The 20,522-nt window shown below is 34.1% G+C and overlaps 1 protein-coding gene across 4 annotated transcripts in view; it reads left to right on the forward strand.

The window, feature by feature from the left end:
- FOXN2 (forkhead box N2) overlaps positions 1 to 20,315 on the forward strand; it is a 66,650-nt gene extending 46,335 nt beyond the window's left edge. For all 4 annotated transcript variants that reach the window (XM_045054185.1, XM_003983970.6, XM_045054184.1 and 1 more), the window contains exons 3-6: positions 2,330 to 2,454; positions 4,893 to 4,957; positions 12,901 to 12,969; positions 15,790 to 20,315. In XM_045054185.1, coding sequence (XP_044910120.1) covers positions 2,330 to 2,454; positions 4,893 to 4,957; positions 12,901 to 12,969; positions 15,790 to 16,313 — 783 coding nt within the window. In that variant the 3' untranslated portion in view covers positions 16,314 to 20,315. The remainder of the gene's footprint in view (positions 1 to 2,329; positions 2,455 to 4,892; positions 4,958 to 12,900; positions 12,970 to 15,789) is intronic.
- The last annotated feature ends 207 nt before the right edge of the window (positions 20,316 to 20,522 follow it).

Genomic DNA, 20,522 nt, shown 5'->3' on the forward strand with positions numbered 1-20,522 from the left:
GCTAAGGAAATAGGAAAGGATAGGAGCGCCGATGGCTCAGTTGGTTGGGTGTCCAACTTTGGCTCAGGTCGTGATCTCAACAGTTTGTGGGTTTGAGCCCTGTGTCGGGCTCTCTGCTGATAGCACAGAGCCTGCTTCTTATTGTGTCTCCCTCTCTTCCTGCCCCTCTTCCGCTTGTGCTTTGTCTGTCTGTCTCTCTCTCTCTCTCTCTCTCAAAAAAAAAAAAAAGAAAAAAATTAAAAAAAAAAAAAAGGAAGTAGTAAAGATTTATCCTGAAGGAAGAGTTAGCAGGTGATCTCACAGCTCCTAAAGTCCTTCATTTATTTCCTTTGACTACCTCAACTAGGATGTATAATATTTTGATGGTTTTTTAGAATACTCTGTTGATTTGTCAGTTCCCTTATTTTCCTAATTTTTAGTTATCAATTTATCAATTTTATTTTCATTATTTATATTATATAACATTATAATAATACCCCCCTCCCCAGATATGATAAAAGCTGGTTTCAGATATTTCAATTTATTTTGAGACAAAGAGTGCATATGGGCAGGGGAGGGACAGAGAGAGGGAGAAAGAATCCCAAGCAGGCTCCATGCCATCAGCACAGAGCCCAATGCAGGGCTCCATCTCACAAAACATGAGATCATAACCTGAGCCCAAATCAAGAATCAGACACTTAACTCACTTAGCCACCCAGGTGCTCCTAAAATTGTGATCTTTAAAAGGAAATTTATTATTCTTAATGGCCTAATCAATGTTTATAGTTTTTTCCATTAATATTTTGAAAGTGTAGTCTATAAAAATTCACTAATTACATCAATTTTTCTCATAGGTGTTCCACAGAACACAAGCTTCCTCAAATATTACCTGAGAGAAGGAAGTTCTGTGTTGGATAATTTTAGGAAACCATATAAAACTGGCTTAATGACAGAAATATTTAGATCCCTTAACCTGTTAAGGTTATATGAAGGTCATATGTAGTGTGACCTTCTAAGAAGGAGAGAAGTAAAATGTGTAGTATTTTTCAAACCTATTTGAAGGAATTATCCCATAGCCTAGCCTTTTCTCTGTATGTTAGATAATATTAGTGAGGTTTTTCAGGTATCAGGTCCACCTACCTTCCTCTAAGCTGGTCCTTCACATGGGATCACTCAAGCCCTTCCTTCAGGCAGCTCCCATTTGAAATTTAGCAGGCACTTTTGTTTATGGTTTCTTCAGTTTCTAGTAATCATACAAATTACATAATTTTTAGATTCTGTTGATTATTTCAGTGGCATCTGGGTTCATATGTTCATTGCCATATTATCTAAAAGTCCCTCAAATGTTGTAACTTAAATCCTCTAAGGGCTAATAATGCTTCCTTCCTCTTCATTATCTTTTAAGGAGTCTTTTCCATACTCAGTTGTTGATTTGCCACCCTGAGGCTTCTACTGTGCTTTTCATTAAATCATTTGCATTTTAAATTTAAATTTTACTTTATTTTTTTATGTTTATTTTTGAGAAAGAGAAAAAGACAGAGTGCGAGCAAGGGAGGGGCAGAGAGAGGGAGGGAGACACAGAATCCAGGCTCCAGGCTCTGAGCTGCCAGCACAGAGCCTGACATGGGGCTCAAACTCACTCAAACTCATGAGCTCATGACCTGAGCTGAAGTCAGATGCTTAACCGACTGAGCCACCCAGGCGCCCCTAAATTTTACTTTAAATGCTAACTTAAATATTACTGTTAATACCATTAAAAATGAGAATTATTTTTTGATGAATCATTTGATATACTGCTTATTACTTTTGGGGAAATGATGCTGCATAGAAAGCTTAATTTTTCCTTTTCTTTCTGTTTTTCCTATAATGGCTTCCATTTGTTACAACTTAGCATGTGGAGGACCACATTGTATAGTCCTTCGTGCTCTTCACTGTACTTCTTGGGGTTGTACCATTCTCACAGACAATGAAGTGATTGGCATGTCCTGTGGCTCTCTGTGCCAGGCACTGTGTACTGCCCCTTATGCATAATTTAATCCATAACAGTCCTATAAAGTAGGTCGTGTTATCATCCCTACCTTCCAAATGAAGGAATGGAGAGTGTCTTGGAGAGATAGGAGTTGGTTAACTTTCCTAAGGTCACGTAGCAGGTAAATGGCAGAGCTGGAGATCTGCCTCTAGGGCTTTTAATCACACAATGCATTTATAGCAAGCTTATTTCAACCTTTACATTCTACTCAAAAGGTACTGTAGGGTTTTTTGCCCCCACACATTTAGTAAAAACATCCAGGCACTGATTGTGTAGGTCTTAAAGATTCCAGGTAAATAATTCTTGTGTATTTTATTTTAGGTTAATGGGAAAGGTTCCTTATGGTGTGTTGATCCAGAATATAAACCCAACCTTATGCAGGCACTGAAGAAGCAACCTTTTTCCTCAGCATTAACATTCTACACCCCTCCTGCATCTCCACAAAGGTACAGGATCTTCCATAAAAGTGTCAATGGTGATTTATAAGATTTCATTGTGTGAGATACAAAAACTTAACAAAGTTGTAAGGTTTTCTGTGTGGTTTTTTTTATTGTATGGAGACCAATATATGGGGTAAGACATTAGCCTAAGGCATTTTCACTTATATCTAACTTTTTGTTATTAGGAAATAGGATATTTGATAGGTAAGAACATAAATTCTGGAAAATACACCCTACTGGGTATGTAAAGAAAGTTATAATATGATTCTAGGTACAAAAGGTTTAAATTATTTTAATTGTCTGCAATACAAATGCATACTAAAGACAAGACAAATTAAAAGTATATATAAACTTTCTAAAGTAAGGTGATTAATGGTTTGTCACTGTAACAGTTTTATATGTATATTTATATTTCTTTTCTATTTTAAGTTTGGTTTTCTTTCACACCACATTTACTATTTTGAAAATTATGTTCAGAGTCTCAAATTTTAAAATGTCTGACAAGCCGAATAATGCTTTGAGTTTTTTTATTCATTTCGTTTTTGCTGGTGAATATAATTGTAATGTATTTCCTTGGGTTTTGTTTTCAAACTCAGCGACTCCTATTGATCTTATAGCTTTCCCATTTAAGTCAAAGCTGAAAATGGTACCTCAAATCTGGTTTTGTTTCCTTTTCCTAAAGAATCTGTTTTTTTTAATTCTATTATGTACATTCATTTGAATTGAAAATGCCAGACTTCGTTGAATTACTTTTGAGGGTAGCCTAACAATGGTTAATTTCTTTTTTGGAAAATTTTAGAGGCTTTTTAATAAAAGACTAAATGGAAAATTTCAAACATACACAAAAGGAAGGAGAAAGCTACAATTAATCAGTATTTAATGCAATGTTTAATTTCTTGAACTATTATTAATTAACTTAGAGACCTTGTTGTACCCAAAATACAGTAAAAAATTAATAAGGCTAAAGTTACAATCAGTAATATATTTATATACTCATTGAGATTTTAAGTTTATTTACTATACTAGTAGATTAGAAGGATTATTGTCACAAGAATTATTGAGTAGTTTGTCTGTATGAAATGAAACCTAGAAAAGAAGTCATCAGAGTTTATAGCCTTGTTTGGAACTTGGTATCTTCTTTATTAGTTAATGTTGGTGCTTATTTGGGACTTAGTATCTTCTCTTTATTAGTTAATGTTGGTGCTTATGAGGTATACTAGTTAAAAAAAATAATTTGGAAACTAATGGTAAGTTCTGCTTTTGGTCATTTGTGTGTGTTATTTAGCTCTGCTTTTTTTTTTAATTAAAGATTAAATGAGAGAATTGACACTCTACCATCAAATATGCACTTTACTGTGCCTTTGATATGTTGCATTTTCATGTTTGTACTTTTTAGCTTTATCATATGTTTAGATGTTAAATAAAAATGATTTGTGGTTTAAAAACAAATACATAAATGACACCATAAAGATTCTAATTTTTTACTTTAAAACATTATCTTAATATTTTTAGAAACATTTTCTTTTTCATTGTTGGCAAAATGATGGTTCCATCTGGTACGCCTTTGTGTAGCCCTTTCATGTCATAATTGGTGAGTTGAGGAAGACAATGAAATAAAGTGTATGTGAAACTGTGAGTAGAAAATAGACTTATAATTTACTTAGCAAAACAGATTTTTTTTTGAGAGAGGGAGGGAGAGAGAGAGAGAGAGAGAGAGAAGCAGGCTACATACAGAGTCTAATGTAGGGCTCAAACTCATAACAGTGAGATCTTGACCTGAGCCAAAATCAGGAGTTGGACACTTAACCAAGTGAGCCACCCAGGCACCCCAGCAAAACAGATTTTTTTATGCTATCACAAATTCCAAAGAACAGGAATAGTGTGTCCCCAAAATGCTTTAATTTTTGGAATTAAAAAAGCCCAAACTGCTGGTGTTTTTATGAATATAGCAAGATTAGTTTGATATTGATATTTATTAATAAAATCAGGAACCATACAGTTCTATTTACACATTTGTTTTGATAAATGCTTTCATTTCTGTGGTAACACCTATATTAATATCATCAAACTTAAGCATCCAATACAAAACCAAATAGTAACTATTATGTATTATCTATTGTTACAGGCATTTTAAATGCATTATTATTATTTAATCATCACAGCAACCCTGTGTGGGAGGTTTAATTATTCCTATTTTACAGATGAAGAAACTAAGAAATTAATTATTTTGCCTAAGAACATCCAAATAGTTGTGATTTAATCTTGGATCTAATGCTCTTTCTGCTTTGGCAGATTCTTCCTAAACTGAATAGTATTAGCAAAGAAAACAAGGTAAAAATAGTTTGTGTTTTTTATTGTATAAATTAGTTGTATTTGTGACTAAGTTCTATAAAAAGTGAAATAAAGATTTTTATAAGCATATTTGTCTTATCTCTATTTTTCAGTGGCTCTTTATCACCTCACTTCTTAAGCTCTGTACTCAAGCAGAACCAGGTGCGAACCCTCAAAGGTATGTGAAAGAACATTATTTTAAATCTGAAAAACTCAGGTCAAAAATAAGGATTTTTTTTTTTTCTAACCATAAAAGTATATTATATGCTTGTTGTAGAAGATTTGGAAAATAAAAACACTTATAAAAAAGAAACTAAAACTTACTCTTTATTCTATAGTCAACATTTTGTTTTAATTACTTTGGTTCTTTGTTTGCCCTTATGTATGAGTAGATATGTATGTATGCATGCACACACATACACACATACTTTTTCTCCAAATGCTAGGCTCATACTGTGTATACTGTTGTATATCTCTTTTTTTCATTTCCTTTTATGTATATTTTTTCTTGAAAATAGGAAGATAGGATAAGCACTGGATGTTGTATGGAAACCAATATGCCAATAAATTTCATGTTAAAGAAAGGAAGGAAGAAAAGAAAGAAAGAAAGAAGGGAGGGAGGGAGGGAGGGAGGGAGGGAGGGAGGAAGGAAGGAAGGAAGGAAGGAAGGAAGGAAGGAAGGAAGGAAGGAAGGAAGGAAGGAAAGAAAGAAAGAAATACGAAAATACTTTGCAGGGTGCCTGAGTGTCTCCATCAGTCAAGTGTCTGACTTTGGATCAGGTCATGATCTCAAGGTCCATGGGTTTGAATCCCCTGTTGGGCTCTGTGCTGACAGCTCAGAGCCTAGAGCCTGTTTCAGATCCTGTGTCTCCCTCTCTCTCTGCCTCTCCCCTCCTCCCTTTCTCTCTCTCTCTCTCTCTCTCTCTCTCTCTCTCTCTCTTTCTTTCTCAAAAAATAAGCATTAAAAAAAAAGAAAAAGGAAAATGTTTCTTAGTCATACTATCAGTATTTTCAGGTCTGTCTTAGACTTCAAAAGAGGTGGCCTTTGGCCTTCGGACCCTTGGCCTTTGCGCCCTATCTGGCCCACCACCTATTTAGGTATAACCTCTGAGTTTATTATATTTGTAAATAATTGAAAAATAATAAAAATAATATTTCAAGGCATATGAAAATTTGTCACGAGCAGAGTTAAATAGTTGCCACAGAGATCTCTGTATTGTATCCTTGGTTTTTCCTTTTTGCTGGCAAAACCTAAATTATTTATTTGATTACCCTTTACAGAAAAAGTTTGCCAAACCCTGGATTAGAATATAGTTCAAAATTTTTTGTTTATAGGTTAAATGGAAAGAACTTTAAGAAGGTAACAAGTTAACTTTCAGAATTTTGTAGATGACTTTTTAGAAGTATATCAAAATTCTGAGGTAGTAGTTTTTTCCTCTACTCATAGTTAATATTATAAATTAGTGATGTATTAACATAAGGTTTTCTAGCATTGTTGCTTTGGGGCCTAGAGACATTTCTATGGCATTCAAAAACAGAAATCCTCAGACCAAAAGCCCTTCTGTGTATCAGACACATTTTGGCTCTTTGGAACTACAGTAAACCAAGCCTAGGAAGCAGTGTGAAGATGGTCTGTAAAAATAAGGAAGGGAAAGAGTATGAAAAAGCTCAAGAGAACTCTGCAAGGAAGTTACATGTTTGCTTCAGATAATGTTCTGACTTAACATAAGGCAAGTATCTGTTTTCTCATTCCCTGCATGGACAAATGTGCTTTCTCTTTACATGTAGGCATTGCTAAAACTGCATCTTTTTATTATCTCAATAAGTTCTGACCTTTAGTCTTTCAAGCTCAGTTCATATGCAAATTTTGAGAACATTTTCTTTGTGAATTCTGGGTTTATTTAGAATCTCTTCTTGCTCTTATGCCATCCCATCCTAACTCTGCTTCTTCCTTTGGGGAGCAGACACTTCCACAATTTTCTCTTGCTAGTTTTAGCCAGTTTTTCATAACTGGAGCATAGGCACTTCTCCTTCGTCTAACGACTTATACATATGGCTCATCATCTCTTCAGTGCTGCTAACAGCTTACTTCCCTCCATTTCTATACTGGTGAGTCTTAGGCCTGGTAATAATGGACTTGGTGGGAAGGGTGCTTGGTGTTCTAGGTTGAAACAAATGCAGGTCTGTCCTGGAATAGAATGTACAGTTCTTATGAGTTTTAAGAGGAAAACATAAGACCAAACAAAAACTTGAGAAAATTCATATATAAATCAGGTTGTTTTAGGGTAGTTTGATAGACTGTTGAGGAAATTTGCATTTTTTTCTATCTTGATATCATTTTTAGGGAAAAGTTTGAAAAAACACAGTGGTAAAGGGACTAAACATTCAACTGTTTATTCTATAAGTAATTGTGGAATTCCCACATGGTGCCAAGCAATGTATGGGTGCTTTGAGATATGCAGAGTTGAAAGAGACCCAGGCCCTGCTCTGAAAAACCATACAGTTTAATTGAAGAAGGTTGATAAGAATTATGCAGAGTACACTGGGACAAAAAGGAAGTGAGTGGCAAATTAAGCTTAGAAGTAGGTTAGGAAAGGCCTCTTAGAAAACAAAGTGTGGTGCTTGAGCCAGACCTGAAAAGTTGGGGGAATACTTGACCTTGTTGGAGGGTATCTGCTGGGAACCACAGGCTGATGAGTTTGGCTGAAGCCTAGGAGTATAAAAGAGGATTGGATAGCCTTGGTCCAGTAGCTGTAGATGTGATCACTTAGCATGGGCAAGGCAAATGAAGAAGTTTAAGCAAGCATTAGCCAAATCAAGGAGAACTTACTTAGAGTAAGGAGTTTGAACTCCTTCCTATAATTATAACATTAGTTAGCACTGAGTTTCTTACTATGATGCTTTGAATGTGTCATCTCATTTAATCCTTCCAACTCTTTGAGGTATTGTTACTTCCTTTTACAAATGCAGAGATTGAAGTTTGAAGAGAGTAAGTAACTTTCTCAAGGCCACACGACTAGTAAATGGCATACAAAGAACTCAGAAACTCTGATTTCAGAACCTGCACTCCTACCATGTATGAGGTGCCTGAGTTGCTGCTGAAGGGCTTTAAAGAATGAGGCAACATTGTCAGTATTGTGTTTTGTAAAGATCACTTTGGTGTCATTGAGTTCCAGTATTAGAATCCAATATTATATTCATCTATCACTTCATAGAATCATCTTTACTAATAATTATATTATAGCTACCTTTAAAATATGTAAGAGCAACAGAAGAACTTATTTAGGCATAGGAATTTGAGAAACAGTCACTGTCATCCAGAGTAGGTGCAGCAGTTTGTTTAAAGTATCTCTTGCTCACCTTTCAATGACTAATTTTATGTGCCAATATTTATGTTTACAGGATTGTATAACGCGGCAGGAGACATAAGAATCTCATACTGAGATCTCAAAACCTGTTTTTCTCAGTATTTTGGTTTGGTGTGGGTTTGGAATAAATTCACCCACTTAAATATTGAGCACACTTATGTACTAGGTACCAAGGATACATTAGTGAACAAAAGACGACAAAAATGGAACTCACATTCTAGTTAGTAAGTTTTAGTATTTCTACTTAAGCACTAGTATACTACAAGAAAATACAAACTTTAGGCAGTTAATGATGATATTATGGGCTAAGTGCAAATCTAAGGGCAAATTTAAGGTCGCAAATCAGCATAATTTGTATCTTAATAGAAATGAAAGTAAACCAGTGGCCCAAGCAGCTTAAAGTATCAGCAATTTATCAAAATTGCTCTCCTCTATTAAAGAATCACAAGAGACAACTTTTCTGGATCCTCTTTAATGTGTATGGGGGCTCCTGGGTGGCTCAGTCCGTTGAGCGTCCGACTTCAGCTCAGGTCATGACCTCACAGTTTGTGGGTTCGAGCCCCGCATCGGGCTCTGTGCTGACAGCTCAGAGCCTGGAGCCTGCTTCGGATTCTACCTCTGTCTCCCTGCCCCCCCCCCCCTCCCTGCCTCTCTGTCTCTCTCTCAAATATAAAAAATAAAAAAAAAAACCATAAATGTGTATATTAGTTTTGATAGAGGCACTAAGTCCTTATAGTTATTACTGAGCTTGTAAATATTTAAATTCTGCCTCTTTTGTTCTCATAGCATTCCTTAAGCAAATGAATTGAGAATCAGATAACAGAAATGTGTTACTCTGTTAGAACAGAAATGTGTTATAACCCTCACTTCGGGGCATGTTGGTGGCTCAGTCGGTTAAGCGTCCGACTTTTGGTTTCAGCTCAGGTCATGATCTCCTGGTTCATGAGTTTGAGCGCCACGTTGGGCTCTGCACTCGCGGTGTGGAGTCTGCTTGGGATTCTCTCTTTCCCTCTCTCTCAAAAACCCTCACTTTCACATAGCTGAACCTAGTGTCTTTTAATTTTTTTCTGAATGATCGTTCATTATTTCCCAGCATCAAACCTAATGAAATATAAGCCAGGACATACAAATTAACACTTATGATGGAAATTTATTTGAACCAGTTGTTAAATCAGTAGCAGGTTTTGAACTCCAGTCAGAACTATGAAGGAAAAAAGAAATAATGAGACTTTGAACTAAGTTTTTTTTTTTTTTTTAATCACTATTTGGATAGCTCTCATGACTAATGACAAATGACTTTGAACTAGAAGTTAATTATTTGCTTAATCTAAATAGTGCCAGAAAATATAAACAAAAGACCTTATAGGAGCACCAGATTTTTATTCTTTATGAACTGGACATGTTAGATAACCTAGCTAATAGTATGTTTTTTAAAAACACAGCTACCTTTTAAATGGTGTGAAGTATTGTCAGTGAAAAAGTAACATTGTGAAGTGTTTTTAATTGTGACAATAAGTAAGTCTTCAGTTTAATGTTAATAGCAAAACAGATTGGGTACTCCAAATTAAAATTGTAAAGTTTTTGTAAAATTTGTAAAGTGTTTTTGTTGTTTTTGTTCCAAGAATGTACCTTGGACAAATCATTGATAATTAGGTATTCTTGATTACTGAGTGTTTTGGGTCATTTCTCTTGCAGTTAGACTTTTTTTTCCAGAATTAATTGGCAAGGCATTATGGTAAGCACACTTACAAATGTTCTAAACCAAACCAGATACAGATAAAATCCTTTTGCAAAGAAGTTTTTGGTTTCATAAAGTTAATTTCATGTGGGAGAGTTCAAATTAATTTGGCTGTAATTTCTACAAGAAATAAATGTATTTAAGGAACACATTTCCTGTCCTACTGTACAGAAATAATACCTAGTTTTATAATTTTTAAATATTTGCAAACTGAGAAAAGAAATGTGGTGTTCATGCAATTTTCTTATGTTGTCAGGATAAGCCTCATCAATTTTCTTTATTTTAGGTATTATATTTCAGAAATATGACTCCTTGAATTCTAATGGAAGTTTACTATGGGAGGTTAAGCTAGAGATACACTAATTTTTTTTGATAAGATTTTACAGGTACTTCATTTATAAGATTATAAATGTCCTGAAATTGTTTCCTCATCATAATGTATTTCAGTGCTAGATTCTCCCTCACCACCACCTCCCCCTTCCCCGCCTCTTTTTAATAAAATTGGAAACGAGATAGACCTTTTTTTTATTAAGAGAAAAATTATTTCATGTAGCAGGAATCTCTCTGTAGGGCTTTTGCATAGTGCCATTCAAGATGTGCCCTGCCCAAGGACATCTGGCTGAGACAGTAAGTGGGGTCTGAAATTAAACCCACACTCCAGTCTTCAAGCTGTGTGCCTTCATACAGGGAAGCATTCACCTGGAGGCAGAGTTGCTTTTTTCCAGTTCACACAGAGATACAATATGGGCTAGAGTCTGCGCTTTTTTTTCTTCAGGGACATGTTAGAATACTGAGCTCTATCAAATTGTAGTCAGGTCTCATTTTAAAAGACGAGAATTGAGAGATCTTTGTTTTGCTATCCTTTTGGCTATGATATGGGAATTACTGATTAAAATTTTTTTTTACTTAGTGTTTTTTCTCTCTTGAAATACTTTTCCCTCAGGTATCTAAATGGCTTCTTTTTCTCATCTCCCAGAGATCTTTGCTCAACTGTTGCCTCTTGTTGAGACCTTCTCTAACCTCTGTTTTTAAAATTGCAGCCACCTTTCTCAACACTCTCTATCTCCCTTTCCTCTTAATTTTTCTCCCTAGTGTTTATCACCTTGTGACATACTGTGTTTTAATTATTCCTTTGTGTTCTGAGAGGTTAGGGATTTTCCTGTTTTGTTTTTTTGCTGTGTTCCCACAACCTGGAATGATGTCTGGCTCATAACAGGGCACTCAACTTACTGAGTGAGTAACAGAATAGAGAATTTCCAGTATCTTCTGTAAATTTCTACAGAATCCTACTCTAGTCATGGATACTTAGTAAGTATTAAGGATTGATGATAGAGTACAGATTGAAGGCCTGGATTCTAGAAATAGACTATTGAGGTTCAAGTCCCATCTCTATCATTCCTAGAACCCCTCTGTGTCTTTTTCTTTTTTTTTTTTTTTCATTTTTAAGATGGAAATATACTAATAGTGCCCACATTATAAAGTTGTGAGAATTAGATGAGTTACTAATGCCTAGAGCATGCTAAGCCCATTGATAACGTTAGTTAGTAATTTGGTGATAGGTAGTAGCTTAATCTAAAGAAAGGAGGATAAAGAAGTCTTATACTTTATTATTTACACATTTATCAAGGACCTACTATTGTTACAGGCATTGTGGAACATAGAGGGTAAGATGGGTTTCTACCTTAAGCTGGCAGTCTAACTGGGGGAGGCGTTCATATAGAGACTTGTGTTTCACAAAGTCACAGTTTATTCAAGGGGAAATAACTACAGTATTGTGTGCTCCCTTGTAACCACCATCTTCTGATTTACCTAAGTCTGTTTGGTAAAGTCCATAACAATAACCTTTTCTGCCTTCACTAAGTTTATAGTCAGGTTGGGGAGAAGACAAGTCAATACCTTTATGACCTTATTATCTAGAATAACTCTATAATTAGATATTACAAATAAAATGGAAAACTTTGGGTTAACAGAAGTTTTCTGACTTTGAGGTAGAAATGGGAAGTTTCAAATCCAAATCTTATTTTAAACATCCTTTATAATTTAAAATTTCTAAATATTTTCTTTTTCTTCATGTTTAGATTGTATCATTTCACTTTTATTTAATTATAGTTATTCAGAATAATAGATCACCAAGATGGAGAGGAACTTTCAGTAGAAAAGTAGATATGAGAGAGCATAATGACTTTATCTGGAGTAGATCTGCTGATTTTCTCAACCTTTTAAAGCCTATTTTTCTTATGGAATATCTATAATTATTTTTGCCCTCATATGTATTATACAAATCTATAGTACTTGTAGGCTCATATATAATGATTAAAAACATTACTAATACTTTTGTGCCAGCAATAATAATTCATTTAGCATTTGTAGATCACATGATCTAGACTGACCAAGTACATATACTTTTAACTCCTGTAACTAGCATGCAGTTAATGCATTACTTCATAACTGCACATATGCACAGGTAAGGATATTTTTTAAATGCTAAAAAGTAATGTCTTTGTGTACATTTTTAGTTAATTACAGTTGGCCTTTGAAAATGTGGAGATTAGGGGTGCTGACCCCTGCCTCCTTCCTCTATGCAGTTGAAAATCCATGTATAACTTGATTTCCTAAAAATTTAACTACTAATAGTCTACTGTTGACTGGAAGCCTTACTGATAACATAAACAGTCGATGAACACGTATTTTGTGTGTTATGAGTTATTACTGTCTTATAGTAAAGTAAGCTAGAGGAAAGAAAAAGTTATTAAAATCATAAAGAATTTTATGATCTCTAGTACCTTGCAGTTTTCCTTCATTCAATACTGTTCATAAAACTGTTCATAATTTTAAGTGAACAAAAACAAATTGCAGAATAATGTGTCTCATTTTGTTTAATGTGTATGTGTATGTGTGTGTGTATTTAAGCAAAAGAATATGCACCACATCTAAATTTTGGTTACCTTTGCAAATACTTAAAATAGCTTCTCTTTTATAAAGAACATTAATATTGTTACTGGTTTCCTTTTTCAGAATCTGATATTGATGCTGCCACTGCAATGATGCTTTTAAATACTTCTATAGAACAAGGAATTTTAGAATGTAAGCAATCCTGTTTTTCTTCTTAAAATACATTTTTGTGAGTGCTTTTTCAAATGCAATTTAGAATGCAAAGTATTTAAATGTTATAGGCAAAATTGTTTTTTTCCAACTAAATTATGTTTTCATCTGAATTACTTTCTATCTTATCATATTTTAATTAATTTATGTGAGCAAATTATGAGATTGAGTTTAATATTGTGATAGATCTTTTTTACATGGACCAAGAAATGAAGAAATTAACAGCATGTATAAAAATTAAACTTGAGGATTTAAAAGTAAAAATGAAAGTCACAGATAAGAAAATATAGGAAGGTATGTTTATAACCTAGAAATAAGAAAACCCTTGAGATACAAGTGCAAAATCCATAAAAGAAAATGTGAGTAAATTTAACTAAATGTCAAAATTTTGAATGGGGCTCCTGAGTGGCTCAGTCGGTTAAGCAGCCAACTTTGGCTCAGGTCATGATCTCGCGGTCCATGAGTTCGAGCCCCGCGTCAGGCTCTGTGCTGACAGCTCGGAGCCTGGAGCCTGCTTTGCATTCTGTGACTCCCTTTCTAGCCCTCCCCCGTTTGCGCTCTCTCTCTGTCTTTCAAAAATGAATAAATGTTAAAAAAAAAAATTTTTTTTTTAATTGAAGTTCTGACAACAAAAGATAGCTGTAAGAAGAGTCACCCAAGCAAAACACTGAGAGAACATTTTTTTTTACTATGTATATAACAAAGGGTTAATATTGAGTATATGTATATAAAAGGATTCTACAAGTAAGAAGTAAAAAGCCCAACAGAAAAGCCAAGAAAATAATATGAATTAGGTAAGTCTCAAAGAAGGAAATAAAGTGGACAATACACATTTGAAAAGATAAGCAACTTGTCTAAAAGTCAGGGAAATGCAAAATGCAACAATATTGGTATACTACTTTCTTGTCCATGATAATATCAGGTGTTAATTGTAGGAACTGAATATTGTCACACACTGTAGGATATAAATTCGTAAAACCATTTTAGAGGACAGTTTGAAAATACCAATCACAAATGCCAATCAAAACCACAGTGAGATCTCATACCAGAATGTCTAGTACCAAAAAGATAAGAACTAACAAGTATTGATGAGAATGTAGAGAAAAGGGAACCTACTGTTGGTGGGAATGCAAATTGGTACAGCCACTATGGAAAACGGTATGGAGGTTCCTCAAAGACCTAAAAATAGGGGTGCTTAGGTGGCCCAGTTGGCTGAGCATTCCACTCGATTTCAGCTAAGGTCATGATCATGCAGTTCCTGAGATTGAGCCCTGCGTCGGACTCTGTGCTGACTGTGTAGAGCCTGCCTTGGATTCTCTCTCTCTGTCCCTTCCCTGGTCTCTCTTGGTCTCTCAAAATAAATAAATAAACACTAAAAAAACCCAAAAAACTAAAACCATACTATCCAGTAATTCCACTTCTGGGTATTTACCCAAAGAAAACAAAAATGCTAATTATAAAAGATACATGCATCCCTGTGTTTATTGTAGCATTATTTTCATAGCCAAAATAAGGAAGCAACTTGTGTCCATCGATACAAGAATGGATAAAGATGTGATAGATATATACAATGAAATGTTACCCACCTATAAAAAAGAATGAAATCTTGCCATTCTTGACAACCTAAAGGAACCTAGAGGGCTTTATGTTAAGTGAAATAAGCCAGACAGAAAGACAGATTCCATATGATTTCACTTATATGTGGAATCTAAAAAACAAACAAATGAACAAACACACTTATAAATACAGAGAACAAACGGGTGGTTGCCAGAGAGAAGGAGGGTGGGGGGATGGATGAAATTAATTGAGGGAGTTAAGAAGTTTCAAATTTCCAGTTATAAAATAAATAAGAGGGGAGTGAAAAGTACAGCATAGAGAATATAGTCAATAATGTATTAACTTTCTATAGGTGACTACACTTACAGTGAGCATTACGGAATGTATAGAATTGTCAAATCACTATGTTGTACTCCTAAAACTAATATTGTGTGTCAACTATAATACTTCAATTAAAAAAATACTAATAATAACTTGAAATGTGTGTATTCTCTTACTTAACAGTTCTGTTTCTTAGTATCCTAGAAAAATATTTGCATACGTGTAAGAAAAAGCATCAGAAGGATTTTCATTGCAGTTCTTCATAGTGGTGAAAAATTGGGAAAACCTAAATATCAATAAGGAAATGGTTAGCTAAACAGTGTGATACATTCTTATTGAGGCATTCTGTACAAGCAGCTCAAAATAATTATATTTTTGATGGAAAGGTCAAGACATTTCATTAAGTGATTTTAAAATGTTTCAAATTAGGGGCACCTGGGTGGCTCAGTCGGTTAAACATCTGACTTCGTCTCAGGTCATGATCTCCCAGTTCATGAGTTCAAGCCCTGCATTGGGCTCTGTGCTGACAGCTCAGAGCCTGGAGCCTGCTTCTGAATCTGCATCTCTCTCTCTCTCTCTCTCTCTCTCTCTCTCTGTCTCTCTCTGTCTCTCTCTCTCTGTCTCTGTCTGTGTCTCTCTCTGTGTGTGTGTGTCTGTGTGTGTGCGCTCCCCACCCCACTCATGCTCTTGCTCTCGCTCTATCTCTTAAAAATAAATATTAAAAAATTGTATAAAATAAATGTTTCAACTTAATACCTACAGGATGATATGGTCTGCATAAAAAAAGAAACAAGCAAACAAAAACCTATAAAACATTACTAACTTAAAGCACTTACTATTCAGGAATGATACAGTAGTTTAAATGGTCTGTTCTTGCAATCAAATGCATTTGACCTATATCGATAGATGTTTTCTTTACAACAGGTGAGAAGCCTCTTCCTCTTAAAACAGCAATGCAAAAAAAGAGGAGTTACAGCAATGCATTCGGTCATCCCAGTACTATGCGACTGCAAGAGAGTCATTCTTTAGCCACGAGCATTGATCCAAAAGAAGACCACAATTACAGTGCAAGTAGCATGGCAGCACAGCGCTGTGCATCCAGGTCTAGCGTGTCTTCTCTGTCCTCTGTGGATGAGTCATATGAATTTATCCCAAAGAGTAACCATGTGGGAAGTGATGGCAGTGAAGGATTTCACAGTGAAGAAGATACAGATGTTGATTATGAAGATGATCCTCTTGGAGACAGTGGCTATGCGTCACAGGCTTGTGCTGATACCTCTGATAAAGGGCAGCCAGGCAAAAAGATGCGTAAACAGTTATGTCAAGAAATTGATGAGGAGCTCAAAGAGGCAGCTGGATCTCTGCTCCACCTTGCTGGAATTCGTACCTGTCTGGGTTCCCTAATAAGTACTGCAAAGACACAAAATCAAAAGCAGCGGAGAAAATAGAAATACTTATTAGTGTGAAATTATTTTAAAGTGTGGCAATACTCATCTACTTAATTCTTTATAAGGGATATCAAAGCCATAATGGACTTCTTTTGTTTGAGGGTTGGGAGGGGTGCTAATTGTTTATTTCAAAATGTTTGTTTTAATTTCTATTAAATAATTGCTGTTAGGAACATGCCCAATCATAGATACGATGCCAAGTCCTAAAAGCATAATTTTTGTGATAAGTGTCTCCAAGATTTGGAAATTTTTGTATAAGAAAATCCACAACCTCTGTCTTAAAACTTGAAGGAAAAACCTTTTATTTTGTTAATATGTTAAAGTGGAAGAATTGGCAACTCTGTGACTTTTTTTCATTTTCTTTTCCAATCTGTAATTAACTGTAGTTGCTGATCCAGCTAAAATTTTTGCTGATGTCTTTCTCATGTACTTCTCTCTGGACACATGCAGTCCAGTAGAATGAGATTTGGATTTTTTTTTTTTTTGTCTTAATTTTGGTTTTTAATTACTTTTTGTTGAAGCATGGACAAAGTTGAGTATACATTGGAAAAGGTCCTAGATGTCTAGAAAGTTCCTTTTGTTTACATAGGCAGAAAGTACAGCAAAGAGTTCTGAGATTTAGAAAAGGCAGGTTTGTGGCATAATTTCATCTAAGAACACTCCAATTCCTATTACAGTGTTATCTTTGATTTATTTTTTTTACTTCTCAAATATTGCATAACATTTATTGGGGCCTTTTGTTTGTTCCCAAAGTGCTTTGTAACCATTGTTTGAATTTTAGCCACTAGCTATATTTGTTGAGTAGAAACAATCCAATCAGAGGATATAGCCATAAAGTGTGTTATGGAGTTAACACTCATTTTGACACACTTTTTGCAATAAGAGTATCTTTTATTTGCTTGTTAAGTGGAGTGCATTCTGAGAATTTTGTAGTAGGAATGGAGTGTAATCTAATAAAAACATTTTGAATAGTTACTACATATGTCGTCATAAATAAAGGTAGTAGATCCTTTAGGAAAAAACTTCTCTCCAGGGTTTGTATGAATTAAATTTGTATGTATTCGTAATTGAAATTGAAAAGATTTAACAAAACTGTAGAGACAGTGTACATTCAGGGGTTTTAAAATTTATACAAAATTAATCTTATACAGTACATCTTTTGGGGGAGACCGTATAATACATATTATGTGCCATTTATTCCATGCTAAAAGATTTTATATTGCTGTTCCAAATGTGCATTGACTAAGGCATTTTAAGTATTTGATCAAATCTGCTTCTACAAGACATTTTTTCATATCATTTTTATAGTTTATATATTATTTAGTAAGAACACAAGATACTAATAAAACTAAACTTTATTATATATATTTTTTTACAGTGGTGGAAGCAACTTTCCAAAAGTTCAATTTATCTCATGATACATACATTCTGTTTTATAACAATGACCTTGTTTTCACTTTCTGATAATTTCATATACATGTACGTACACACACACACACACACACACACACACACACACACGTACATACGTACACGCATAGGCTCATGATTTGGGATGGTTACTTTCAGCTATTTCTATGACTAAAGCATTTTCTTGGATTGTGTGTGTGTGTGTGTGTGTGTGTGTGTGTGTGTGTGTGTGTGTATGTGTGTGTGTTTTAAGAGACAAATATTTTTATTTTGACTTGTAAGTTTTATTTGGGCAAAACTGTCAAATGAGAAGCCTAATGAAAACATCTTTTTCAGTTGGCAAAACTTTAAGCCAGGGATAACAACATTACTATTATCTGTCCTGTTTCCATGTTAATTGTAATTGAACCTGGATAGCCACATTAATAGAATTGGTGCTGTTGAAATATAGTAATTTTTTAATTTGTTGATAACAAAAATTAGTCCTCAAGTATGCAGGATGAGATATTTGCAGTTTTTGTTCGTCATATATGTCACATCTACAGAAAATGGCTAATTCAAGTTACCACCTTTTACTGTAGACAATGAATATAACACACAAAAAATGCTTTACACAGTATAAATAGTACACAGATTATCAATATCATTCTAACAATATCTTGAAACTGTTCTGCATAGACCTTAGTAACAGTGTTTCAGTGATCTGGTTCCAGTTTATTGTGTCCTACTGAAATTCTGTACCACAGATAATCTCTCTGGGTCCTGTCCATTTGTAATTACTCTTCGAAAGCAGAGGAAAATGATCTAAGGAGGGGGGAGAGTTGAGTTGTCCCTACTTTAAGAGGGATCTTCAGAATTATTTTGGTTTAATATAAATAACAGTAATACTTTAAACTTGATTTTCTCTCCCTCTTCATGTGCTCTTCCTGCAAATTTAAAAGTTAAATTTAACTTCACTAGCAAGGACAATAAACACTTTTGTACTACAAGTGAATAGGAAGAAGTCACACAATATTTTACACTTAATTCTTAAACAGAATTCATTGCATCACTCCATTTGCTGATTTACCAAGACAGTTATTTTAAAGAGAAAGTACCTTTTTAATTATGGTTCTCCCATTATTACTTTCATAGGTATTATGATCCCATTCCTCAGATGTGTTGAGATAAAAACATGGCTAATCACCACCCAATTAAAGAAAGTAATTTCCAGTCCTATGTACTAGAAATTATATTTCTAATATATTCATAAGAAATTTTACTGTAATAGCAAAAATCTGGCAATTTAAGAGAGGTTATATATTCCAGCATACTTTAAGACTGTGAATTAAGCTAACATAATTTGCCTTATATTGATATAAATTGTTACAACCAATTCCCATTTATAATAGATTTCTAGTAAAAGTTTTGACTCAGCACAATTAATCTTCATCCTTCACATCTCAAATAGAATCAGTGTTTCTTGAATATAGATTTTTGAAATTTATTTGTGCAATATATTATTAAATTCATTAATATTTTATTTTACCTTTCAGATTCAGAGAAAGAAAACATTACTTGTATTCATGGAAAGAATTATTGGTGGATCATCTCCTTGTTCCACCTTTGAGCCTTTCCTTTCCTCCCTATAGCCAGCATGACTTCTCTTAACTTAGATCCCCTTGTATATAATAAGGTTTAGAATATAAATTTTTTTCTGCTACTTTCTGAGGCATTATGTAAAGGGTTCATAGGAGGCGGTCAGTTAAATATATGTTAGGACGAATTCAAAGCTAGAGAAAGTGTTAAGGAGCGAATGTGTGTGTCTTGGTAGATCAGGAGGCCTTTCCCAGCAATTTAAGCAACAGATGTGAATACTTCACAAAGCTGTAAAGACTTTTGTCTTAAATACTACAGTAAGTTAACAACCTTTTGTGAAGACTATAGCATTTAATTCAGAAACTTTGAGGCTTTCTGGTTTACATGTACTTTATAGTTTATTTTGTTGTTGTTGTTAGTTCAAAATGTGTAAGCTTTGATTTAAACAAAGTTTACTTCACTATGTTAATGATGTACTCAAAATATTTATTGAAAGACAAATTTAGAGTATTTTAATGTTCTACCTGCCATCTTTTTCTTAAAGCACATTTTTTTTTTGCATTTAACTGCCAGTGCCATTATCAAATTTGTTTTTAAAATTGTTGTACATTTCTTATTAAACTAAGTGCTTAATTTTAAAGTATTATGTTGCCATCCTATAGTGTATAAAAATGTATAATTGCCAATTCAGTGTAACTATTATTTATTTTTCAATGAAAGTATAAGAATGCTTTCTCATTCAAGAAATTTGAGTTATTGAACTGATTTCCTTATCCTCTTTTCTAATGTAGCATAAAAATTGCCCTGAGTTTGAGTTATAACTGCCAGTAGATGACCAGTCACAAATGAACCACTTCTCAGTTGCCAGTCTTTGCTCATATTAAAAGCAACTTAACAGATGTTTAGTTTTTGTATCTAATCTCTGATTATTAAAATGTTTATAAAGTTTATTTTTACCAAAGAGATGCAATTCATTATGATAAAGTATTGCAGAATAAACCTTGTTTTATAACATTTTTGCTTTTTCTGTTCTTTAGGGGTGGGTAGTGTAGTTGTAAGTGGTCATACTTCTGCATACACACACCCTTTCCATTTTGGTGTTATAAAGTTGAAGGTCATACAAATGAAAAATAAAATTTCAAATTCAGAATTTTTAAGTCTTTTTTTTTTTCTAGTGTTTACAGGCCATCTTAATCATTTTGAAAGCTAAAATAGTGTTAA

Source organism: Felis catus, chromosome A3 (genome assembly GCF_018350175.1).
Source record: "Felis catus isolate Fca126 chromosome A3, F.catus_Fca126_mat1.0, whole genome shotgun sequence".
Taxonomy (NCBI): domain Eukaryota; kingdom Metazoa; phylum Chordata; class Mammalia; order Carnivora; family Felidae; genus Felis; species Felis catus.